Source organism: Rhineura floridana, chromosome 20, assembly GCF_030035675.1.
Source record: "Rhineura floridana isolate rRhiFlo1 chromosome 20, rRhiFlo1.hap2, whole genome shotgun sequence".
NCBI lineage: Eukaryota > Metazoa > Chordata > Lepidosauria > Squamata > Rhineuridae > Rhineura > Rhineura floridana.
The window spans coordinates 21164426-21191107 of record NC_084499.1 but is presented as its reverse complement, the minus strand read 5'-3'; the positions used below and the strand labels follow the sequence as shown (position 1 = coordinate 21191107).

Genomic DNA, 26682 nt, shown 5'->3' with positions numbered 1-26682 from the left:
ATTCCACCATATTTAGCGGACGACAAAGCTCTGTTCTTTCCCCTCAGCAGAAACCCTCATCAAGGCCTCAGGAATTACAGAGCATTCATTTTACCAGTGCCCAGGCTTTTGGGGGAGAAAAATTTTTTTTGGAGGGAGGTCATTGATGCAGCAACTGCTTCGATGCCAGGATGCTGGTGTGTATGTTCTCCTGTTTCAGATGAGGGGCTGAGCCTGCCAAGGGCCACCTTCCTTAATTCCTGGCAAAGGACAGGGAACAGATTTGTTCACTTTGCATTTTCACACAAACCTGTCCGATTTGCAGTTCCTGAGCCAGCATGCAAACGGAAACACAACTATCCTTCGAAATTTGCACTTCTCCAAATTTTGCAACACAATTCTCCAACCAAAAAAATTAAAAAGTGTGTCTAAAAAAAGTGTATATTAGGGGAAAGTGTGCAAAAAAAGTTTATACTAATGAAAACAATGCATTGAATGTATTATATTAGGTGAAGTTGCTTGCAAAAGAAATGTGTGCATTAGGCAAAATTGTGTTCAGAAATGAGGGCGTCAGCAGGAAGGCTTGCCTAAACTCATAGGGATTTTTATGCAGACTTTTTAAAAAATGGCAAAAATGGGGCAAACTGAAGGTTGGAAAACTGAGAAACTGATGCCAAAATAAAGAGTTTCATCTCTCTGTATCTGAAGCGGAAGGAAAAATTCAAACCCCACTTTGCAGCATTACGAAGACAAGTCGTGAAAGGGGCGGGAATGCAAAACACCTTGAAGTCACCAACGTGCTGAGTTGCAGCTTTGTGACTCATTGTTAGTCAGTGTGTGTTCTTGCAAAGCAGGGCTGTGGAGGCGGGGTGTGTCTGTGTGTGCGTCTGTGCACACACTCCGTTGCAGGGTGACCTTTAACGCTAAATCACAGGTGCAGAGTAATCAGGCCCATATTGCATGCCGGCAGTTGCTACAGGGGAAGGAGTCATTAATTTATCACTCTTCTCAAGGAGCTGAGAAGAGGAGGAGAGGGGAAAAGAATATTGGAAGTGGGATTATTTACAAGCCCCAACTTTCTCAACAAACTGAATGCAAAATTGGACAGCGCCTTGTATAGTTTTAGTGTTGCCCATGATCCAAAAGGAAAGACTCGCATGTGTGAGCATGAGAGAGAGAGAAAGAAAGAATAAATTGCCACCTGAAGTCAGGAGGCAAGCAGTTTTCATTGGAAAAGCCACTGAACACATTGGCAAATGTAAATAATGCCTGTTCTCAGATGAATTTTGTTTTAAGTCTTGACTTTTTGCTGGAGATTAGTATTAACATTTGAACAGAAGAGCAAACAGATTCAGAACTGCATTACGTAACACAAGCAGACAAAATGAGCTCGTTCAGTAATCTTTGGCGGGCTCAGCTAGGTGTTGGTGGATAGCTCAGATGGAGAGCCCTGGAGGTCAGTAGCAATGCCCTTACTCCCCACAGATAGTCCTTCTTGATGCAGTGCCTAAGTTATGTCTTAAAAAGGAGGATAAAGCTATCAATGGCTACTAGCCACAATGGCTACGATCTACCTCCGCTGTCAGAGGCAGTATGTCTCTGAATAGCAGTTGCTGGGAATCTCAAGTGAGGAGAGTGCTGCTGTTGCGCTCAGATCAGGTCATGATGCCTCTGGCTTGCCTGGATGGAGGACAGAGATGGACGTGTGTGGATAGAAATGTCTTACTTTTGCGTGGCTGGAACGTGGCCTCCCTTGCAAAAGGAAGAGTTGCATCTGTTGCTCCACCCATTTTCCTTATGCTTTTGGCAGAATGTGCAGAGGTGAATAGGGCCGTGATGTAAGGGATAAATGGACAAATGCAGGCGTCTGATGGTAAACCCATTATCCTGGCACTTAAAAGCCATCAGGCCCAAGGTGGACGGAAGGTGTTTGGAGCTGAACTGTATTTCAGGAGACATATTTCAACAAGGAAATCTCTCTTGCCCAAACACTGAGGATCATGCAAATAGATGGCTGTGTTTCACTTCCCATGCTGTCTCAGAAGCAGTGCACAAGCTACAGCTTAGGGCCTCACAATCCGCAGGGGCCTCAAAAAAATTCAGATTTTTTTGGGGGGGCTTTTAAAATTTTATGTGTACTGAATATATATATATATATGGTGTATTTTTTTAACAAAGGGCCTCCAAGCTTTATATAGCTTAGGGCCTCACCAAGTCTAAATCCGGCACTGCTCAGAAGTTGTACATTTGCTAAATCCAGCTTTCTATGTGAACCGAATCGAATCTGTCCCCACCCCTGCCTGTCAGTAGAGGCTAGTCCATTTGGACAAATGCGGCACTGCCCCGCCAACCTCCTCCAACCCCCTCCTCGCCAACCTCCTCCAACCCCCTCCCCGCCTTCTCACTTACAAGCAGTCCTGGCTGTCTGCTTGCGCCTCCTCCATCTCACTGTTGCCCTTGCGGAACTCAGCAGGAGGGAAGACTGGGGCAAAAGTGGTTCTACCTGCCACTGGCTCTGGTCCCACCTAATATTAATATTAGTAATATAGGAATTGGGCCTTTAGTGCAGTGGCACCCACACTTTGGCATTCCCTCCCCTTACATATTGCACGGGCCCCATCTCTGTTGTCTTTTTGGTTCCTACTGAAGAAGACCTTCCTCTTCTAACAAGCCTTTTTAGTAGAGATCCTCCCCAGTCTGAATGTGTACTGGAATTGTTTTTTGATGTTTTATCACTTGTGGGTCTCATTTGGGTCTTGAATGCAGGAAGGCCAACACGTTGGGAGATGTGATGGTTCATGCGTAACTGTGGGCGGGTGCAGAGTGTCCACACAGTAAATGCATAAGAAGAGCCATGTTGGATCAGGGCAAAGGCTCATCCAGCCCAGCACTCTGTTCTCTCAGGGGCCAACCAGATGCCTCACGGGGAAGGCCGCAAGCAGACTCTGAGTGCAAGAGCAACTCTCCCCCACTGCGATTCGCAGCTGCTGGTATTCAGAGGCCTCTGACAATGGGGAAGAGAGAGAGAGAATGTTGGGCTGTTTAAAGCTAACTTCTCTTGGCAGGGATGGGAGGTTCTCTCAATTTCGGGTCTCTCCATTTCTAATTTTTCCAATCTTAAATTCAGTTCTCCATATTTCTGCAGCAATTTGCAATTTTCTTTAAAAAAAATCCTCATGAAAATCCTCCAGCATTTCTCCTAATAAACTCATTTCTGTAGGCAGTTTCTGACTCAAGTACACATATTTGCAAGCAATTTCTTGTCACATAATGCATTTTTGTGTATACTATTTTCACTCATATATTCATTTTTATGGACATTTCCCCCTATGCATCTTTTGTACACATTGTTCGGCTGGAGAACTGCACAGCAAAATTCAGATAAGTGGAAATTTTGAAGGATGGCTGCGTTTAAGTTCCCGTATTGTTTTAGAAAGTGTAAATGTGATTGATTCAGGTTGAAATGTGAACTGAATTGAATTTCTTGCCCCTACCTTCATGGCACCAAGGGTTGTTATTGGATTCTCATGAAATCCAGCACCATAGCTGGGCCAGTACTAGGCTGAATTCAGAGATATATGTTCCTACATGCACAGTATGCATTTGTCGCTTGGTTGGAGAACTGCATCACAAAATTCAAAGGATGGCTGCATTTCCATTTGCATGTCGTTGAGGAAGAGCGAATCAGGTCAGTTTGCATTCAGTATGAAGTAGCTTGTTGTCTGGTTGATTAAGAGCAACAGCAACCCTTTCTAAAGCGCCTGAAACCTCCCCAACAAATATACACAGTGCAACCAATTTCCTTCAAAGAATGGAAACCATTGCCATAGATATTCTAAAACAGCCTTCCCGGCGGGCTTCTCTTCATTTGGAAACACATTGCTTGGCTCATCTTTTGCACTAATTGTGATGAATTGTCCATGCTTCAGCAAGCAAAAGAAAATAAGGGGTGTAGATGGAATCACACTCACACTTCATTCTTGTTCAAGAAGCATTCACATCACGGTGGGTTAGGTGGAAACAGTAAACTTGATTTATTGAAAAAAAATTACATTTATTCCTTTATTACACAGGTTTAATTTTTTCCCCTTAAAATACCTCTCATGGGCACTGATATGTTGCAGTGGAATGCAATAACCTGTACAAATAGGTCACTTGATATTATATATGCATGTGTGCATATCTGTAATACTTTGAAGAGGGGGGGAGTATGTATTTAAAACTTTGTTTTCATAGGTTTATTTTTTTTTCAGTCAACATTTGTTCAAGTCATATATTAGAGGAAAAGGGGGATAAAATTACACGGAAAGATATTTCTGCAAATACAAGAAATAATTTTTATTGCAATATACCGTAGCTAAGTGGTCTGGGAGAGAAGGGGGTGGGAATGAAAACAGGGTTAAAACTTCAGTACAATTTTACAACACTTGGTAGGATTTTTGTGTTTGACAGAAACACCCAACAGAAAGAGAAACATTGAAGACCCCTTGACAAGAAATTATTGGAACAGAATCACATGACCTAACTCGTGTGTGTGTGTGTGTGTGTGTGTGTGTGTGTGTGTGTGTGTACTTCTCCATCCGTCCACATGACCTGTCCTTTTGCAGATGCAAATGCTCAACCTTTGGAATTTCCAAGCATGCTTGAAACAAGGTGCAATTAAAGAAAAACAATGCATGAGATGCTCCAATTGGCTCGTTGGTTAGTGAAGCCGCTCTAACGCCAGTGGGATCCAATCATTCTGCCTTCAGAGAACCCAGTCCATATCAATCCACCAGCTGAGAAACAGCTGTCCAAAGGCAAACCCCCAACCTGGCCCCCTGCAGATGTTTTGGGCTGTAAGTCCCATGCGCCCCAGGCAGCGCAGCTGTGCTGGCTGGGGTGGACGGAAGCTGCAGCTCCACAACATCTGGACGGCACCAGCTTGAGAGAAGGCTGTTCAGAGGCATATAACCAGTTTATCCAAGGCCTGTTGGGGCTTCCTGCTCACGTCTGTGAACTGAAAGTGCAACCTAGAATGTGTGTGTGTAAGGATCCAAAATCCACCCCCCAGGGGGGTTGCTTTCTTGTTTGGGGTGTTTTCAACCTAGGATGCCCCTAATGTGTTTCTGCAGCTGTACACTGCAGGGTGGGAGTGGAGAGCTTGAGTACTGCTACGCGCTCATAGGTCTGTCCCTCAGAGAAACTCACTCTCCCTAATCCTGGTTAGGGATGGAAGAATCTGTCAATTCCAGTTCTCTCATTTTCCCATCTCTAGATTTAGCTCTCCACGTTTCTGCCGCAATTTGTTACCTTAAAAAAAAAAAACTCATGAAAATTCTTCAGCATTTTAGTGTAAATTTCTCCCACTAAACACATTTTGTATGCAGCTTTCCCTAATGCACACATTCTTGCAAGCAATTTCTCCTCGTATATTTTTGTATGTTATCTTCGTTAATATATTCATTTTTATGCGCACTTTCCCCTAATGTATGCATCTTTGTAAATGTTCTTGGGCTGGAGAAGGGCATAGCAGAATTTGGCTAAGTGCAAATTTTGAAGGATGGCTCTGCTGCGGTTCTTGTTTTGGAAAGGGCAAATTTGATAAATTCTGCTTCAAATGCCAACTGAATTGGATTCCTCTCCAATCCCTAATCCTGATCTTCTCAGTGAGGAATCCCTGATGCGTTTCCAAGCAGACATGCGAGAAAATACAGTTTTTTTAAAAAAGTCTCTGAGAATTCTATGTGTATTCCAATGGGAAACACACAACACCTCCTTCTAAAAAAGCCCTCCACACACAATACAAACATAAATGGGGTCTGACTAGGAAGCACCATGGAAAAACTCAGGGCCCTCACCCTGGGTTTATTTTTTTTCCTCCAGAAGATTAATGGGAAAAGACATCATATAAAGGCTCTATTCACAGTAAATGTGATGTCTTTTCCTTTGCAAATATTACTTCCTTGCAGAGGAGACTTTGGGGTAACCAAATGGCATCTGTCTCTTCCAGTCTCAGAGTACCACTGATTCAATTCGTGGAGGGGGAAAAAACATTAAGGCCGCAATTGAAAAGGTTCATTGCTACAAGCCCCCACTTCCCACTGCCCGTGGTCTTTAGGGAAAGGCACTCTAGACCACACCTTCATTCTTGCTCTTTAAATGCAGCTGGATGTGGAGGCATGCTTGATCTTGCCTTCAGTACATTGAACAAATACATAAATTAGCACCACAAATATTCAGCAACTGAGTACAAATCTGGCATAGTTTACCATCATATAAAATGTATGAATATTCTAGTTTGTTACAAAAGGAAACAGACAATCCTCTCCCAGCCCCCCCCCCACAAGTAAGCACAGTTTTAATACTTTTTTTCCGTACAAAAGCGGCTGAACTACATACTGAATATCAGGCTGGCATGCAACTCTGTCCAAGACCACAGAGGTCCTTGATAAGGGAAGGTGCTCGACTGGAATGGCACGAACAGAGCCTCAGAGGGAGGTTAATGGCAGGGGGGGAGGGGTTCCACCAGTGTTGTCATCGTAGTAGCACCAACAAAAAGAAATGTAAATAATCATTAAAAAATAAGCACCTGTGTTTTCAATTTTTTTATTATTATTATTTTGAAAAAGGAAAAGAATGGATATCCCTGCCATACACAACCCTCCAATGGGGGGATGGAACTTTGGGGAGGGGGGAGGCTTTTTTTTTTGCAAAAGGCATTTTTTTAATATAAAATAAACCTGTACATTGAATCAAGTGAAAGTAGAAAAAAGGACAGAGCTGACCTCAAGTCTGTACTACTTGTCAGAGCTGACACAAACTCCGTTGCTGGTGCATTTTGCAGCAAAGTTGCTCTTGGTTTCCAGTACAGCGAAATGCTTTGTTCAAAAAACAAAACAAACCCACACAGCTATTCTGACATCCTTCAGGCTTTTCTTTGCTTTGGAGACATCGCTGTACATTTGCCCTGATCCCAAAAACACTCAGGCACATGAGGAATATTTTTTCCCCAGCAATAGGAAGCACCTGCTTGCTCAAGAAAGTAAAACTGCCACCCTGTCACAAGCTTACTTGGGAGTAAGGCTGATCGAGCTCAAGTGCAACCTTACATCTGAGTAAGCATGCATGAGGCAAGGTCAAAAGTGCCTCAATGTTTTTTGGGGAGCGGGGAAGGCAAGCGGCAGCAGCAGCAGCAAAAGCATTGCCTCATTGACTGGCCTGTCCAGTCTGGGTTTGCTGGTGAGGAATGTTGCTTGTATGGGCAAGTCACATGCATGTTTTGAACCCAGAAACATTTTATATTTAATATAATAATATACAAATATTTACTTACAACGTACAAAAATAGAAGCACCTTTATCACATGGGGCACAGAGTCAGAACCTGGCCCTTTTCTTTAGTGTAATTGGGTTCAGTTGTTATTTTTAGGATCTAAGTTAAAAAAAAAGGCATTTTTTTTTAAAAAAAATCTTCCATATAGGTTTTGTTTGAAACACCACTGAAATCCTGTCATCTGAACTGGGAGAGTTCTCAAGTGTTCTCAGTTCAGGCTAAGACAGTTGCCATATCACACCTGGCAGGTACATTTTCCCTGGGATTTTCCCAGAACCTTCCAGTGATGGGAATCTTTGTGATCCATGGAACTTGATCTTCCACCAACTTTGGTGAGGCTGTCAAAATTACAAAGGAACAAAGGAACAAGCACTGGTAATGTTTTATGGCCAGAGTGTTTCCGGTTTAGAGTAACAGCCGTACATTCAAGTGCAGGAAACCAGGCCCTTTGGTGGTCTCAAAGAAGATGCAAAGGAAGGGAGTGGGATAGGCGACAGCACATTGGAAGAGATTGGTTTTGCCAACAGGTGACGCTTTTAGGTCATGTGATTCTGGAGTCTGTAGTGGGAACGATGGTCCTCTCTTTGACTGGGGCTTCAACATGTTTTGGGATCCGATGGCAGAGTTGGGTTGCAGGAAACACAGAAGGGGGGGACAAATTAACAACAATTCCATCAAACAGTCCAGTTTCAGAACGTGCATGTGACGATGACAAAAAAACCACAAAAACAAAATGGAGCCAAAAATTGAAGGCGCAATGAGGTTACGAGGTTGCTCATTTTGGAAAACTAGTTTTCTGAGTGGCCCTTAGCCCATGAAGCATGCTGGTCCCACCTCAAACCCAAACTTCTGTGATGCTTCTCCAAAGTCGTTGAACATGATGTCAACAATGGGGACCTGCTCCACTTTGGGTGTGTTGATTTCTAAGATAGTCTTTTGGTAGCCTTTCTTTGTCTGGAGGGAGATGGAGAAAAAGAAAAAGTCAGATGAGTCAGAGCAGGCGCGAATCACAGAAGGAAATGCCTTCTGTTGGGTAGAGCAGAACGTTCTCACAGTTGCTGCAATCATTTTTGGTGGTGCTAGGGGAAAAAAGACTCCCCTTTTCAACAATTTGAAGCTTTTCTTGAAAAAGTATCTACCTGTTCATCTTGATTGCCCTCAACTGCTTTCACTTTCAGTTCAGTTGTGATCCCCCCCATTTATTCCTTCGTTTATTTATCCATTTATATCCCATCTTTTAAAAATAAAAATTTCAGAAGATGGCTAGTGATGAAAAACAACAAAACAATACAATGTAATTTTTAAAATCCATAAGGAAAAAAACAGTGCAGGATTTTAGAAAGAGAAAAGCTGGCAATTTTCAGAAAACGACTAATAAAAAGTCATCTGGAAAGCACTGCCCTCATTTGCCCTCAGTGACCTTGTCCTTGGGAGTGCACCAGTGAAAGCAACATGGAACAAATTTAGGATGGTCCAGTAATCTCTGGTAGGAATGGGTGAATCGGTCACTTTCAGTTTCCAGTTTTAAATTCAGTTCTCCTTTTCACGTGAGCACTAAAATGCTTATAAATTTGCATGAGGATTTTTTTTAAAAAATTGCAATTTTCTCCTAATGTGCACGTTTGTATGCAATTCTGCCCATTATCCACATTTTTGCAAAGCAATTTTCCCTCATTTTTCTATATTATTATACATATTTTATGCACATTTTATGCTAATATATGCATTTTCCTATGCACTACTTGGCTGGAGAACTGCATTGCAAAATTGGGAGAGGGTGAGAATTTCAAAGGATGCCTGGCTTTCGGTTTGCATGTTGTTTTGGTTTAGGTAGGTTTGTCTTTCAATGCAAACTGAATCTAATGCCTCCCACATCCCTCATCAAAGCTCATCGAAGACATTGTTACTCTGACCGTAGGGCAAGACCCGTCTGGGAAGGCAAGGCCACACTCCTCCTTTACAAGATGTTGGCCTTGCCTACTCAAGACAATGAGATCCTTCTTAAAGTGAATGAATCAGAATTCCTTTCCAGAACTCCTGGGAGAATGCTTTAAGGTGAGCACCATGGGCCCCAGAAGCGTGAATCCCAAGGGCAAGCGCAGTGAGGTCTCCTGGGGGTATTTCTAGAGTTGGGTTTTTGTCTCTTCCAACGTCAACAATTGTTTTTCACACTAATGGTTTTTGGGTGTGTTTTCTATCCCAATGAGATTTCCAATGTATGGTAGGCTGATATCTTGACCCCAGATAGCATTTGTGTCTGGTGTCAGAAGGAATGTGCTTGACAACACCCAAACACCCAAAGCCAGAAAACAGTGATTCAGAGGAAGGAGAGTGTTCCTGTGCATTTGACCCCCGTGCTCTTTGTTCTATGAAAAAACGATGGGGTGTTTTCACTACCCCAATCTGCTATCATTGGCTGGGGTAGTCAGTACACACCAATGCATTTCTGGGACATTTTGGGCTCTAAAGTGTTTATTTGTTTTCAGAAGGAAAACTGTTAAGTGGTAACCGGCTGAAATTTGGAGACATTGTGCTGGTGACAATTTGTGACAAGGTCTACCTATGTGTAAATTGCACAATGAAAAGTGTGCTGGGGTAGGCTTTTGCCCCACTAAACGGGATGAAGTTAAAAAAATTAAATCTCTTTGCCTTCTGCCTGTAATATGCCAAGTACATACACAAGGGACCCCGTTGCACTGAAAGCCTTGCCTTTGGATGAGAGAAAAGCAGGATCCGCTTAACACTCCCAAGAGCCACATCTGGTTTACTTGTTCTTTCTGTTTGCATTTGTTAAATATATAAATAACACGTGGTGGTCCTTGGGAGAAAGAGGAACAAAGGGGGGGGGAATAAAAAATCTAACGAGAGATTTATAACTGGGAGGCTTTGTTCTTTTGTTCTTGCTATGACTTTGCTGACATTAGTCCCAAAGTGGAGAGGAAAACCAACATCTAAGACTTGTGTACAATCATCGAAGGGCACACATCATTCAAAAGGAAATGTGCCCCCCAGGGGATTCATGCGCAGCGCATGGGTCTCTGCAGCCCCCAAATGCTTTTTGCTTCTTTATTAATTAAGAGTATTAAGGATTCTAATTGAATAATCTCTCTGCAATTGAAGAAGGGACATATGAGCTTCAGAAGAGGGATCACAGGAACGCTAATTCCTTATAAATATCTGTATTCCAACACACAAAGCTACTGGCAGAGACAGCATTGGGTGCAACACTCTAGGAACACAGGAAGCAGCATTATTCAGAGTCAAACCGGTGGCCCATCTGGCTCAGCGGCTGGTAGTGCCTTTTACCAGCTTTGGCTAGTAGGAAGGCTGGGTTACTGCCATGTGCTCCATGTGGGGCTGCCCTTGAGGTTGGTCCGGAAGCTGCAGCTGGTGCAAAATGCATGAGGATTTTTTTTAAAAAATTGCAAATTGTTGAAGAAATGTGGAGAACTGAATTTAAGCTTAGACAAATGGGAAACTGAGAGAACTAAAACTGACAGATCATTCCACCCCTAACTTGAACCCTCAGAGAGCCACATCACTTGACAGTCCTAGGCTAGACGGGCCATAGCTCAGTGGGTGAGCACCTCCCTTGCATGCGGAAGGTCCCGGGTTCAATCTCCAGAATATTCAGGTAGGGCTGGGAGAGACTCCTGCCTGAAGCCCTGGAGAGCGGCTGCCAGTCAGTGTAGTCAACACTAAGCTAAATAGAGCAATGGTCTGACTCTGTATAAGGCAGCGTCCTGTGTTCCTTCTTTTTCCTTCTTGCCCTGACTATTCAACTATATGAGAAGTAGCTCAATGACAGCACATTTATCCCAGAGAGGCAGAATCTCAAGGCTGAGGTCTGTCCCAGCCCTGCTATGTTCTTAGTGGAGATGCCCTGAATCAGCATCTGGGACCTTCTGTCTTCAAACCATGTGCCCTGACCCCTGAGCTGTGACCCCAATTCATGGTCCAAAAGAGTTGAACATTTCACGCCGACACTCACTGCGCAGCCGTCCAAGGCCGCCCTAATGAAGGGGTTGTTGTCATAGGACATCTCTTCGTCGTTGGAGCCCAGGAAGCGGATGGCCTTGTCGTAGTTGCCAGCCGTGGCGTCGTGCCATGCCACAGACTGGAAGCAGTTGTAGGTGATGTTCTGGTGGGCGGAAGCACTCAGGAGCCTCAGGAAGGTCATCTGCACCACTCCGATGGGGTTGCCGTCTGAATCGACGTAGGAGAGCTGCAGTGAGCAGAAGAGGGCAAGGAGAACGGAGCAAGGACTGCGAGGCTGCGCGACACCCAGAGCAGCAGACTGTGCTGACAACACAAGGACGGGGGAATCCTTCTGCCACTGGATCGGGCCAAAGGGGGCAGGTCTAGCCCAGCATCCTGTTTCCACAGGGGGCAGCCAGATGGCCCATCGGGAAGCCCGCAAAGAGGACCTGAGTGCAGCAGCAACTCTCCCCATTTGTGACTCCCAGCAACTGGCATTCAGAGGCATAACACCTCCGACAGCGGAAGCTGAGCATTAACAGAGCCTGGCTGCTGGATCAGGCCAATGGGGGCCCATTATGGTCCAGCCTCCTGTTCTGACTGTGGCCAACCTGGTGCCCCCACGGGACACCTGCAGGCAGGACCCAACAGCACAACAGGCCATTATTCTGCAAACTGGACTCAAGGCAGCATCCAAAATCTAAAACCTTACAGTTAAAAAAAAAGAAAAATACCAGCAAAGAATTTAAAACACAATTATATAAATTTACAAGCACTAAAACCTCAGAAAGAGAAGGTTCTGATTAAACAACATATTCAAGAACGAAAGCTAAAACTACAAAAGAGAGGGACTTTTTAGTAGTGGCATCCCAGGTATGGAAATATCCTTCCAAGGGAAGCTCATCTGGCACCAACTTTGTGGTCTTTTCAGTGAAAAACGTTCCGTTCTCCTACCCAGGTCTTCTAAACAGCTTACGGTGTCTGGGGTCAGAGCCACACCATACATTTAAATCACATGGCTTACCCTAAAGTATCCTGGGAATGGTAGTTTGTTAAAGGTGCTTGGAAGTGTAACTCTGTGAGGTGTAAACTACAGTTCCCAGCAAGTTTGGGGGAAGCCATGCACACTAAATGTATGGTATGGATATAACCTGGGCCATCCAATTTCTAAATCTGTGCTTTTAACCTTATGTATGTCGTGCACTCTTTTTTCTTGTATTTATTTATTTTCATTTTATGCTTTAATTCTATTTATTTTACACTTAACCTTAGTGTTTTAACCCAGATGTCAGAAGATATTGCCACACTTGTGTGTGGGAGGATATTCCAAAACTTTGGTGCCACCACAAAAAAGGCGCTGAAGAATTTGGCTTCTTGAAAAGATGGAGAGCACACTATTCTGCATGCCAGATGGTGTATTTTGGCACAGGGCTTTGGTATTGAGCTGCTTTCATACAGAAGCACTTGTCCTCATTAGATATCACAGGCTGCATGTTAGGAACATGCCCTGGAGACAGCCTGCTCCCTTTGAAAGAACCCGGAAGGGTGGAAGGCAATGGGGATGTTCCAAAACAAAAATCGGAGACTCCTAATCAAAGAAACTTCACAAAGGAAGACATCGTGAATTGGGAGCAAAAACAGTATACAAACCAACCAACAGTCCGGATTGCTGTCCACCATGTATGTCTTGAGAGGTCAATGTGACTGACCATGGTGAGCTCAGCATGCCAACAGACAGGCTAAAAAGAGAGTGCACTACCAGGACTTAGAAGACAGGCTGTCCTGCACCCGTTCATAGATGCTCACAGCCGCTAACTTCCTTTCCCAGCCATTTTTGCGTAGGCGGTGTTGATGTATAGTTGATTTACAGCGATTGAGAAGGAGGAAGTCTCACCCAATAGGTGACTTCAAATCAAATGGGGGGGGGAGATTGTACCATTTGCTAGTGCCCTTCCCCAAGTCACTACTTTTTAAGAAGTATTGTGGGATTGTCACTCGTCACTCTTAACAACCTCCTTGGAATTCTTCTGATGCAGAAGGAGAATTCTCCAACTCTCACTTAAGAATTTTGCTTTGCACAGAACATGGATAGCAAATCTCTCTCTCCCCTCAATTTCAGTTAAGAGCTGCCAACAAAGTTCACAGAATAAGTAAATTCAAAAGGAATTTGGACAACCTACTCAGGCAAAACATCTTCTGAGGGAAATTAAAAAAAGAACCTGTCAAGGTCGGGATTTTTTTTTTTTAATGGAGGCACAGGGGCTTAAATGCATCTCCAGCAACCATCGAAGAGTTGCCTAAAGTAAATTTCTAGAGAAAAGAACATTTTTGACAAGACTGTGAAACTGGGGGGATCTCGCATTTGCTAACTCAATGCCTTCTGGAAGGTACGTGTGTAATTACAGCTAAAATGCAATCCTGATCAATGTTTAGTCAGCTAATCAATTAGATTAATTGGTCAAAAAATTTGGATTACTTAAAAAGCTGCCCCTGATTAAATCAGGCAGCTGATTTTTAATTATTACAAAACGCAATACCATGGCTGGCTGGTGCTGATGGGAACTGTACTCCAAAACACTGGGGGAGGGGAACCAGTTGGTGAGGGTTGATGAAAAGAATAAGTGCCCCTCCCCAGAACTATGGGATGGATCCAATGTCATTCCTACTCAAAGTAGAACTATTGAAATGTAGGTCCATTAATTTCAGTGGATCTGCCCTGAGTAGGTCTTAGCTGGATCCAACCTTATGTTTTGTTTCATATACAAACTTAGGTAGACATAGGCCCCTCTAGACCATACACTTACAGCAGAATGATACCACTTTAAACAATCATGGCTTCTTCCTTCAAAGAATCCTGGAAACTTTAGTCTGTGAACAGTGTTGAGAGTTGTTAGGAGACCCCCTATTTTCCTAACAGAGCGACAATTCCCACACGTCCCTAGGGGGAGGGATTTGTTGCTAAATCACTCTGGAAATCATCACACTCATTTATTGCCTGTCTTTCACCCAGGGCGGGTTACAACAACCTTAAAATGCAGTACTGAAAGACTGAAAAGAGCCAGAATCGTAAACAGGGTGGGTGCTAAAAAAAACTAGTGGTGCATCTTCAGCATTCACCTAAAGCTGTACAGTGAGGTTGCCAAATGCACCTCAGTCACCTTGCAGCTCTGTGAAGGGAACAGGGTTTCCTAAAAACTCTCAGCATCCCTCACAAACTACAGTTCCCAGGGGAAGAAGCCATGACTGTTTAAAATGCTTTAAGTGTTTGGTGTGGATGTGGCCTTAAGGAAAGTGTCTGGAATGAATCAGCTGAGACATTTTCCAGTGGATGACAGTCTTCTGCTTTGCTAATTTTGCACCCTGCAAGCAATGCCTGCCAGAGCTACTTTCACCCTCTTGTTTGGTTTCTGATCGATGGTCCTCACAGCACTTCATTGTTCATCTCTACAGGAACCTATATGGGGACATTAGGCTTTTTTTTAAAAAAATGAAGCCAACTTGGCTCCCCAACAATACACAAATAAACTGTCTTGCAAATCTTTTTTCGGGGGAGGGACTGCTTCAATACCAAAGCCAGCATGACACCTTGCACTCCAAGCTCCTCGTTTACTTATAATATGATGATGAGAAGAGTTTGTGACAGAAGCCACACGGCAGCCGGAAGATAATGGCCTTGAACAGGTGTACAGGCTCATTAAGCTCTAATGGGAGTTATGCACATGTTCCAGGGCTGGCGGAAAGAAGAAAAACCGGAGGTGAAACTCACAATTTGTAATTCCATTTTTCACTCTCCGAAATGGAAAGGGGCTGCGTGCAGTTAGGGAAGGGAGGGACCTCTTTCTGATCAGCTTGGGGTTTGGCAGAGGATAAAGCCCTGTATATGGCTTCATCCACACTATACATTCAAAGCACTCTTACTGCTTTAAACTTTGGGCTGCTTCCCCAAAGAATCCTGGGAAATGTAGTTTGTTACTACAGGGTACTGAGAGTTGTTAGGCGACCCTCCCTTATTCCCTTCACAGAGCTACAATTCCCAGAGTGGTTTAACAATCCCACTTTCCAGGAAATACTGAGTCTCCTAACAGCTCTCGGAACATTTAACAAACTACAGCTCCCAGGATTCTTTTGGGGGCCAGCAGCCATGACTGTTTGAAGTGGCATCACAGTGCTTTAAAGGGATGGAGCAGATGAGGCCTATACCTCATCCTTTAGACCACACTTCCCCCAAAATGGTGCCCTCCAGTTGGTGCTAGTCTACAGCCTTCATTGTGATCCCAAACCATTGGTGATACTTCCTGCTGGGGCAGACGGGAGTTGGAGTCCAACAACTTCTAGAGGGCACCATGTTGTGGAAGGCTGATTTAGAGAAGGGCCACCTGACTTTGTTCTGTTCACATCACACTGATGTGCTCGCTACACCAAAAAGCAAGACGACCCAACAGGATCACTGCTGAAACTGAAGATTCATCTAAAGCAACATTTGAAATGAATGCTGAGTCCCTTCTCATTCAATGCATCAGAAGAATTTGAGAGTGTGTGTTTGGGGGGGGGGAATTAAGAGAGTTTTGCTGAGACTAGCAAAATTTCTCCAGTGGGTCGCACATTCCTTCCACGCACCAAAATATCATGTCAGGACGTCTTCTAGATGCTGGTAGCTATCCTGAACACTAGAAGCGATGTTGATACACAGCAAGATGGTGGCAGCAAGGAAAAATGAGTGTGAAGAAGAGGGAAGGCAGCTGTTGAGGAACATCTAACAATCCAAGCCACCCCCTCACATTCCCCTCAGCACAAAAAAATTTGCACGTAACTCACAAAAACTAGCCAAACCACAAAGACTACATATGGGGGATGCACCCCAATAGCACAAATTAGTATAGCACTGTGCGCTTGCAGACATACCAAGACATGGCCTCTCCTGGGGAGGGAAGAGGCTCTTAACACACACATAGGAGATTGCGAGTGTGCTCCGTGAGGTGGGCGTTGCTTCATCAGCCGCGAAAAAAACCGTTTCCTCACGTGTGTATGGATTCAGAGCGTGTCATGCAAAGTGGAGGTAGCTGGGGGACAAGGACGCCTGTTTTTTGTGTGTTTGTTTGAAAGTTTTAAGGTAGAAGGAATATTAACCTCCAAGGAGGCTTTCAGAAGAACCGTTGATGGAGGAAGTCTTCAAATCTGACTTGTTTTCAAATGTCGTTACAAGAAATGACCTCGCTAATGGTATTTGAGAGGTTGTACTGAAGAAGAGCATAGGAAGGAATCTAATGGATCTGGAGAGTCAACCATTGCAAAATGTTTTTATATCTTGACATTTATCTCCTCCCCTCCATCACTGGGAAGAAATAAATTAACTCTGGGATGAAGAGGAATTGGCTCAGTTCAAATCTATGCACGTACTCCAAGATGAAACTATTTGGCACCCTGGTCCTCCAGAACCACAAAAACAGGATTGCTGAGACTTGTCTAAATTGTACAGAAATAAGTAAATGTACATAATGTCTAGTTCTGCATCATTTGTTCTGGTTTAGCTAGTCACGTGGAAGAGCAGAGCAATGAGGCCACAATTCCAATTACTTATTTAGCCACCCCTTGTGAATTCTGAAATATCTGCAGCTGTCTAACCCTATCCTGGACATCAGGGAGGTGCTTCACTGCCCTCTTTTCAGTACCTGTCTGTTGGTTCTAATAAACTTTTGAATATTTTCAAATACTTGTTTTTAACACCCTTGTGTTGATAATTTTTAAAGTTGTGGGGATTTTGTAAGCCGCTTAGAGGATCTGTTACAATCAAATGGTATAGACATGTTGTTAAATATACTGTATGTATGGGCTAGTAACTTGCTTTTTAAGAAAATTAAAAACCAAACTGTTGAGGAAGGCGAATTCTCCATCACATTACGTCATTCTCTGCTTTTCCAGGCCTCCTACAGTGCTGCAGAGAGGTCACAGCCCTGCTGTACATATTTAGACAATGACTGCATCTTGTTTTGGGTTCTGTTCCCGAGACTCTTTATTGTGCATCCGGCCTCTGGCATTGACACTCCATGCACACAGCAAGTGGGATATAGCATCAGTGCCACTGGGGACACCATATGGTTCCTGATCAAGGAGGGAATCTATTCTACCACTGTTTCAGGCAGGCCACCCTATGACCCTGCTGGGTGCTTTCCAGGGCTTTCTGTAATGTTGTGAGATCCATAAGAAAGGGTTGTTTCTAGGCCTGGCCCGCCGTTAGTACCAGATGATGGCACCGAAAATCCCTATCACCACAACTCCCCCTATGCTAGCCTGTTCTGCATCCCCTAAGAAGGGTTCCATCCTCACTATATCAACAGTTAAGGCTCCCCCTAAAGAATCCTGAGAACTGTAGCTTGTTCAAGGCCATGAGAGTTGTTAGGAGACCCCCTTTTCCCCTCCCAGAGCTACAACTCCCAGAGTTCCCTTGGAAGAGGGACTGACCGTTCAACCATTCTGGGAATTATAGCTCTGGGAGGGGAACAGGGATTCTCCTAACAGCACCCTGGACAAACTACAGTTCCCAAGACTCTTTAAATGTATAGTTCAGATGGGGCATAATTTTCATCTGCCAGTCTGGTTGGATTCTATATATGGAATTGGGAGGGGGATTTTGTCTTGGGGTGGCCCTGGTTGCTTCAGAGGTGAAACTGGAAACAAGTGGGGTGCCAAATAGGCATGGCCTCCACTTTCTAGATTCCATAAGACATCCCCTTCCCCATGCTGGATTACAAGCAAAGGCCCATCTTGGCCAGCATCCTGTGGCTAATACTGGTCAGGCAGAATCTCATGGGTAGGCCATGGGGAAAAAAACCAAACCTAGAGAATATATTCTCTGTCCAATCAATCAATGCAATGAAATCAGAGTACCAAATGATCAATCATATATTTTTATAACGTAGCTACGAAAGGATCTCAAAAACTTTACAAAGAATAAATCTATGGCAATTATATCCAATGACATCCAAATGACCGCATGTGACTTCACAACACTAAAAAGCAGACGCGTACAATAAATTGATGTGATATTCTCTGTAAAATTTGTTAATCCTTCCACATCTGTGTTATAAAGAACACATGATATTCATCTAGCATCTTGCTTCATTGTTTCTTTTGCAGACCATAGAGGAGGCCCAACGCAAAGGGATCTCTTGCATTCTACCTTAAACTGTTCCTCTGTCGGATGTATTAGTCCGGCATGCAGTGTGATGGATCAGGTTGGGGGCCATAACCATAAGCAGGTGTGGCCGACGCGTCTCCACATTGGAGGGTGACAAAAGCTGAGCCACTTACCAGGGACCCCCGCTTGTAATGACTATACCACGTGGCCGGCTGCTCTTTGGGCCAACGAGCCATTTTGCTCTGCAAAATACGAGAGGGGTTAAAACAAACCAGGAAGCTGAGGGCAGGATCCTCTTACCAGTTTACCGCGCTTGAATTCACTGAACCAGGAGCCTGGGTTTTCTTTTGGCCATGAAGTAATCCTAGCCTGAAAGTGGCGGAAGAGGCGTGACCGGAAGGAAAAGAACAGAGGAGAGAGAGAGAGAGAGAGAGAGAGAGAAGAGTTACACTCAATGGCACATGAACTCTCATTGAAATCTCTCCCTCCTGTTAGAAAAATTAAAATTAAAACCCTCAATCCCTTAAACCTTCTGGTTGTCTTCATGCCATTTGATGCCATGGGAGGGCTTCCGGAAATAATTTGTACAACGGTATTTAGGTAACGGTCTCTGTGTTCAGCGCTCTCCGCATCTGTGATGATGGCACAAGCATCCCTTCTACCAAACCTCCGCTTTGGAACTCCCTGCCTATCGACATCAGGCAGGAGCCCTTGAGGTTAGTATTGCCTCCTACACGCGCGTGCTCAGACAATGTACAAGATATTATTGTTACATTCATTACCTGCCCTTCACCAGTAGGTCCCAGGGCAGGTTGCAGCAGTTTAACATTTGATATTAAAAACAATTAGAACAATTTATAATCGTGGGAATAGGGTGGGTCTTGAAAACACACATCTCAGGTCTCAAAGGCTAGGGCAAAGATGTATGTCAATACAATGAAAACATCTAAAAAGCAGGTAAAAACAACACAGAAAACAGCAGATACTGTATATTTTTAAAAACCAAGGCAACTTAGGCACCCAATGCCAGACCCGTTTGTGCAGCTGGGAAAGTTTGCTGAAACAAAAACATCTCCCAGTCCTGCCTGGAGAGGCCACAGCGGCTCTTCCCCAAAGCCCAGCGTTCTTTGGAACATTAATATTAATGGATCCGACACGGGGAATTTTTAGCTATATTCAGAACTATCAAATGGTTAGGGAAAAAAGAGAGTGTTTTCTCCCTAAATGTCCCCCACTGCCCACTGGGAAAAAAATTAAAATAAAAGGCTGATATTATTCATTAATATGCTATACATCAACCCGCTCCCCCCAGCATATTAATGGGGTCTCATGATTTCTTTATGAAAACTAACACAGCTATTTTCCTACATTGATATATATTTTATATTCAATCATGAAAAAGCTACTTTCAGGACAATGAGCTATTAGGCTTATAAATAATATGTACTGTGAATAAGCAAGTACTTTTTCATCACAGGGATATATATCCTGGCCTTTTGATCAATAGCATCTCACTTCAATGGTATTTATGGGGAATAAACCATTTGCAGAAACTGAGTAGCCTTTTTAGGGCACAGTTACGAGGAAGGTGGGAACACTTGGCTCTAAATAAGCTTTGCAGTAAACAGGGACAGACAGATCTAGTTTGTGTTTCTCGTTTTTTCCAATCGTCAGTATAGTTCTTCACATGCTCACAGCAGTGTATCGTTTTTTAAAAAAACAGAAAGTCCTCATGAAAATTCACCAGCATTTTAATGTGAATTTTTCCTAATATACAAATTTGTGTTTGCAAGTTTGCCTTGCAAAGCAATTTCCCCTAAAATAACACATTCTTAAATGTAATTTTTACCGATACGTCCATTTATATGCCCAATTTTACTCTAGCAAATCCATTTTTGTACACATTGCAAATGGAGAAATGCACTGCAATATTCAGAGAATTTTGAGGCATGGCTGTGTTTCAGTTCGCATATTCGTTCAGAAAATGTAAATTGGGTCAGTTTGCGTTTGAATGCAAGCTGAGTTGGGTTCTTCCCCATCCCTCATGGTAAACCAGCCATGCCCCCCCCTGGAAACCCACCTGTGAAGGGAGAGCAGTGGTCCTGCCCATTGGGCAGAAGAGGGAGAGAAACCCACCTGCCTTGCACAAGCCCCATCAGAACTAGCACCTGGTTTCAGGATTGTTGCAAAAGGCTCTGCCCATATGAGGGCTTTTTACAGAATTATCACCGACAGGGAAATCTTGGTTCCTTAGCTCTCTTTTCAGAGGGGTGGATTGTAAAAGAAATGCAGTTGTAGAACCACTCTGAATATTAACAGACACAGCTGGAAATCTCTGTAGAATGGGATTAAATATTCAAAGGCAGACATGCTGTTCCTCAATCCAAACAAAACAGGTTTACCTGGATCTAAAGAATTGGGGGGGGGGGAGTTTGTAAAAACTATTGACATCCCATTTGTCCTAATGGACCAGCCTCTACTGTAGACCATAAAGGTGGTATTGCACTTTAGCCCTACTCAGAATAGACCCATTGGAGTCAATAGACACGACTAACTTAGGTTCATTAATTTCAATGGATCTTCCTTGAGAAGGGCTTAATTGGATACCACCCCAAACAAAGTATCCAAGCGCCATATATAATCAGTCTTAATGCACAACAAAATGATACCTGACCTTCCTATAGAACACAATCAAAGACATTTTTACAACATGCCTTTCAATGTGAGAGCAAAAATGAGAAGAGAGAAAAATCTTACCCCTTCTGATTTCTTATCCGGGAAAATGCAGGTTTCTCCCCCAGCTGTGAAATTACAGTAAACTTTGAAGGAATCCCTGGAACAACCTTGATTAGGATCTACCCAGTATTCACCTGCAGTTGAGATCACAACGTTGTTTTTTTAAACAAAGCAACAGTGGTTACAAAAGTCATATTCAACAGTTAGATCATCTAACACACTCCTACTTTTGTGAAAAGCATATTACTAATCAGTTTCATGCTATTTCTTTTTCCCTGCTTTTTAAAAAAATGACGTGTATTTCACAATGAGTCCAGTTTGAAAATATAAGACAATGTAAGTGGCTTGTATTCAGTGAAGTTGTCCCATTAATGCAGGAACTTCTGCCTGTACGAGGAGACTGCCACTCCCTTTCCTCTCCCAGCACCCCACCAAATCTGTTCTGGGTTTCCCCCCAACCCTTCAGAGCTGATTTGGGTGGTGCTTCAGGTGGCATGCAGGGAGAGGAGAGTGAAAGTCCCCTTGACCATGCAGAAATCCCATAAACAAGAACCCTTAATACATTTTTTCATTCCAATGTTAAACTGGACTCTTTATGAAAATCCTTAATTATTTTCAGTGACGACAACATTTGCATCTATATGGCACCAATTTCTTTTTGCAAGCATAGAGACGGTGACATCCGAGGCACGCATGAAATTTCATGCGCGCACAAGCATTTTGTTTTGGTCCCCAAACAATCCCGCTGATGCGCACGCCTACCATCTGGGAAATCGGGATGGCAAAGTTGCAGGTCTTTGCAGGTGCGAGCCGGGTTGTGCTGAGTGCCCAACGGGTGCTTCATCTGCTCAATTTCCAGTTTCAGAGAGTTCAAGGAGCCGAAGATCTCCTCCATGCCGTCGGCGTAATCCATGTAGTTGTCAGTGTTCCCTTCGTCGACCAGCTGGCTCGCATCGATGTTTCGCCGGGTCCTCTTTGAGGACTGGATGGGAAGCGGTTGGATCACTTCCCCCGGAGGACCCTTGGGTGAAGGAGGAGGACAGCAAGAGAGTTTGATTGGTGCCAAAGAAAGTGGAAGCAGATCCTTGAGGAAAGGGTTCCAAAACCACATGGCGGGGGGCAGCCATACTTACAGGAGGGCCTGGTGGCCCGGGGTGGCCCGTTTCCCCTTTGGGACCTGTTGGGCCCTGGAAAGACAGACAAGCAGAAACCAGTGTCTGTTAGTTAGGTGGGAAATACTGTCAGTCACATGTCAGAGAGACCGAGGAATGGAAAGATCTGTCTCTTTTGGTTCTCTCAGTTTCTCATTTTCCCAATGTTAAATTCATTCTCTACATTTCTGCAGCAAACTGCAATTTTTTAAAAAAATCCTCATGAGAATTCTCCACTATTTTAGTGCGAATTTCTCCAACAAACACATTTTTGTAGGCAGTTTTGACAAAGGTACCCATTTTTGCAAGCCATTTCTCATCACTTCATGCCTTTTTGCATGTTATTTTCACTCATGTCTTCATTTTTATGCACACTTTCCCTCCATACATGCATTTTTGTATATGTTGTTTAGTTGGCAAACTGCATCCCAAAATTCTAATAAATGCAAATTTCAAAGGACGGCTGTGTTTCGGTTTGCATATTGTTTTGGAAATTGCGAATTTGATAAATTCTGCTTGAAATCTGAAGTGAATTGAAAATCTCACCCATCCCTAGAAAGACCATGTTTGCCATCAAGGGATGTCTCCTTCCATGTGCAATGCTAGTTCTACTAGAGTAGACCCCAAGTCAGTAAAAGCGGCTAATGGAGATCCATTAATTTCAATGGGTCTACTCTGAATATAACTTAGTTGGAGACAACCCCAAGAGTCTTTATAAGGGAGAGATGCATGATGAACTGCGAGGGGGTTTCTGGCCTTTTGAGTGTAGTTATAAAAGCTGGCAAGTGTAGGAGTGGGGAGTTGCTAGGTACCAGTGACATCAGCTTGGGAGTTACTTCATGGCAGTGCCACCTGAGTTTATGCTGTCTTTAAAAATAGTTAATGGGTGATTTGTCCATGTTATGTTGCTGTACTACTGAGTAATATCTGGTGCTAGTCATATTCAAGAGTTTTATTTATTACATCTCTATCCCAAAGGAGCTTAGGTGGTGGTATACCTGCTTCTCCTCCTCTCCCCATTTTATCCTCACAACAACCCCGCGAGGTAGGTTAGGCTAAGAGAAATAGTGACTGGCCCAGGATCACCCAGTAACCTTCATGACAGAATGGAGACTTGAAGCCTTGTCCCCCAGGTCATAATTCAGCACTCTAATGATTACCCCACACTGAAGCTCCTGAAGACATTAAGAACGTAAGAAGTGCCCTGCTGGATCAAGCCCACCTAGCTCAGCAACCTGTTCCCAGGGTGGCCAACCAGATGTTGATGGGAAGCCCTCAAGCTTTCAGCGAGTCTACTCTGAGTATGGCTAATGTTGGATGCCACTCATCAATTTTTATCGTGTGTGTAGGAATGGTTTTCACTGTTTTCAGGATTTATATTTTTTAAAATTTATCTTATTTTTATCTTGTTGTATACCACTTTGGTGGCCTCGGGCTGTGAAGTGGTTTATAAATTTGTAAAGTAAACACAGTTCTTTCCTTCCCACCAGATAGGGTGTAGGTAGCCTGAAAGAGGTCATAGTAAAAAAAAGGTAAAGGTGTCCCTGCACTTGTAGTGCGAGTCGTTTCCGACTCTTAGGGTGACGTCCTGCGACATTTACTAGGCAGACCATATATATGGGGTGGGATTGCCAGTTCCTTCCCCGGCCTTTCTTTACCCCCCAGCGTATGCCGGGTACTCATTTTACCGACCACGGATGCATGGAAGGCTGACTGGACCTCGACCCCTTTTACCGGAGATTCGACTTCCTCCTTCCGTTGGAATCGAACTCTGGCCGTGAGCAGAGCTTCGGCTGCGTTACCGCCGCTTACCACTCTGTGCCACGGAGGGTCCTGAGGTCATAGTAGTAGCAGCAATAAAACTGCTCTCAGTTTCAACTTACCGATGATCCTTTAGCACCTTTTGGTCCAGGGGGACCCTACAGCATGGAGAGAGCCAAACCAACAGTTAGTGCAGTCAGAGCAAAATGCAATAATAACGCACATATATTAATGTAAACTACTGATTAAAGAAAAGCAAACACTAGTTTGAAATCAGCGTATTAGGGGTACGTCTCACCTCTCCTTAAATATGAAGCCAACAAACAAATTCAAACCATTTAAAAACACTTGTTTAACATTTTTGTTAAAATGCAGAATTCCTGTGAGTTGTATTCAACTGTGTTTTACTCGGAGCAGACCCGATGAAATTAATGGGCTTAAGTCAGTTATGTTCATTGATCTCAGCAGGTCTGCTCTGAGAATAATTCAGCTTGGATACAACCCTCTAACATTTTGCATACAAACATATTTATCTTGCTGAAAACTGTAGAAATGTCAAATGATTCATTCTTGTTCTATACAGGAGTTGGCCAGTGAATCCAAGAGACTGACTAGCAGAATCTGAGAAAGATCCAGAGCTGCTGTACTTTGGAATCTGGGACAGGACAGAGCACCACCCAGCCTAGAGAAGAGTTGGCTGTCCTTATGTTGGAGCAACTCATTGCGCCATCATTTTGGGGATCAGAGTCTCTGCTGCCTTGCTACTTACCGGTAGACCTGGGGGACCAGGAGGTCCGATTGGACCCGAGGGGCCTGGAATACCCTACAGAAAAAACAAACCCACAAACAGCAAAGTGAATGTTTATTTAAGATATATCCAGAAGGTATCTGTTGCTAGCTACAATCTTTGGAGGAGCAGAACCTTCTAAATAGCAATGCTTAAAAAAAAGAAAAAGATTCAACTTCATCAAATCGCTTAATTAATTTAAGATACCTCATCCCTACTTGGAAGTCAAGTAGTGGAATGCTTAAGAATGGGTGAGGGATTTCGTAGATGCTTACCTGTTCTCCTTTGGGCCCCGATCCCCCTTGAGGACCAGGGAGGCCCCGGTCTCCCTTTTCACCTTGCTCACCAGGAGGCCCAATCAAACCAATCAAACCTGGATGACCCTAGACAAAAAACAAAGGCCACATTTCAAAAACTCTGAAGTGTCAAAGTGAAGAAAAACAGGTGTGATTTTATTTTATGTATTAAATGTAGTAAATGTAACACATTTGTTCAATTTATATCCCACCCTTCCTCTCAGAAGGAGCCCAGGGAGGCAAATGATAAAACACTAAAAAAAGTCTTGCAGACAAAACATCTTGAAAAGACCTTAAAAACAAACCATTTGCAGCGGTACTGAGAGTTAACTCAGGAGGCACAAATTCAGCTACTTGACTCATAGGTGTGGTCCTAGATAGGTGATCCCCAAACTCCCCCCTCCCAAAATAAAATACCACTTGAAAATTGCTGAGGGTCTTGGTGGACCACTTACTGATTTTTCTGCCTGCTGCAGCATTTGTAATGAGCTATGGTAGTTGCGGGATGGTTTTTAATTTGTGTTTCTGTTGGTTGTTTTATTTCTTATATATTGTATGTTTTGTTTTCCACAGAATTCAAATTGTGATGCAATGAAATACAATATAAGAAATAAAAGGAGCAATAGGAATACAATTAAAGATCAATATGCATATTTATTGCGATGGGTGTGCTGTCTCCCCTCTTCAGCTACTTGACCACAGACATGCTGCTGACCACCTGAATGACGCTTGTGGGACACCAGTGGTCTGCAGACCACAGTTTAGCTCAGATCAAGCCACACAGAAATATTCTTCGTAATGCAGACATCCCACCTTTTCACCTTTTGGACCAGAATCACCCTTCAGGCCAGGTAAGCCAGGTGGTCCCTTTGGAGAGAGAAAGGAACACACTGTAAATAAACAGCATTCCCCCATAAACTATATATATATATATATATATATATATATATATATATATATATATATATATATATATATATATACACAAACATGGAATCTATGGAGGGAGGAGAGGAGTTAGGGGTTCTTTTGAGTAAGATTGTATTTACTATTGAAAATGCACAAATAAAGTATTATAAATATTAAATAAATATTAAATAAATAAATATTTTAAAAAATCCAGGCTGGACTGATGTGCTAATATCCACATTAAAAAAAACCCGTTATCCATCTTTGGGGGAATCTCATTATTTCAAGCTTCTTAGATCAAAATTTTCTCACCACAGGCCAGTTCTGGTAACCCACATAAACAAGGTTTTAACATACAGATGGCAGATGGGGAAGGCTGAGGATCATTCTCAATGCAAATTGGACTGTACACCCCATTCAAAGCAATGCTGGGTGGGCAGATGGCAGAGAAGTCTTTGCTAACCTGTCGCTTTGGACTACACCAGGCTGGTGAGAACCGTAGCCAAACCCTCTGGAGGGTATCCGATTGGCAAAGGCTGGCACACAGCCCCTGCAGTGCTCAAAACTGCAATACAAGCAGACCTCCTTCACTGGGTCGGGGCACCTCATGTTGGAAATACGTCTGAGTCCAGGAAC

At 43.5% G+C, this 26682-nt stretch overlaps 1 protein-coding gene across 2 annotated transcripts in view; it reads right to left on the bottom strand.

Moving 5' to 3' along the window:
* Positions 1 to 4302: 4302 nt before the first annotated feature.
* COL5A1 (collagen type V alpha 1 chain) overlaps positions 4303 to 26682 on the bottom strand; it is a 175639-nt gene continuing 153259 nt past the window's right edge. Inside the window, exons 57-66 of one of the 2 annotated variants that reach the window (XM_061604403.1) lie at positions 25951 to 26004; positions 25117 to 25224; positions 24824 to 24877; positions 24177 to 24212; positions 22276 to 22329; positions 21905 to 22163; positions 21164 to 21276; positions 18707 to 18775; positions 11285 to 11518; positions 4303 to 8247 (exon numbers count right to left, since the gene is read on the bottom strand). In XM_061604403.1, coding sequence (XP_061460387.1) covers positions 8101 to 8247; positions 11285 to 11518; positions 18707 to 18775; positions 21164 to 21276; positions 21905 to 22163; positions 22276 to 22329; positions 24177 to 24212; positions 24824 to 24877; positions 25117 to 25224; positions 25951 to 26004 — 1128 coding nt within the window. In that variant the 3' untranslated portion in view covers positions 4303 to 8100. Of the gene's footprint in view, positions 8248 to 11284; positions 11519 to 18579; positions 18649 to 18706; positions 18776 to 21163; positions 21277 to 21904; positions 22164 to 22275; positions 22330 to 24176; positions 24213 to 24823; positions 24878 to 25116; positions 25225 to 25950; positions 26005 to 26682 lie in introns of both variants that reach the window. The other variant, XM_061604404.1, reaches the window with a different exon arrangement.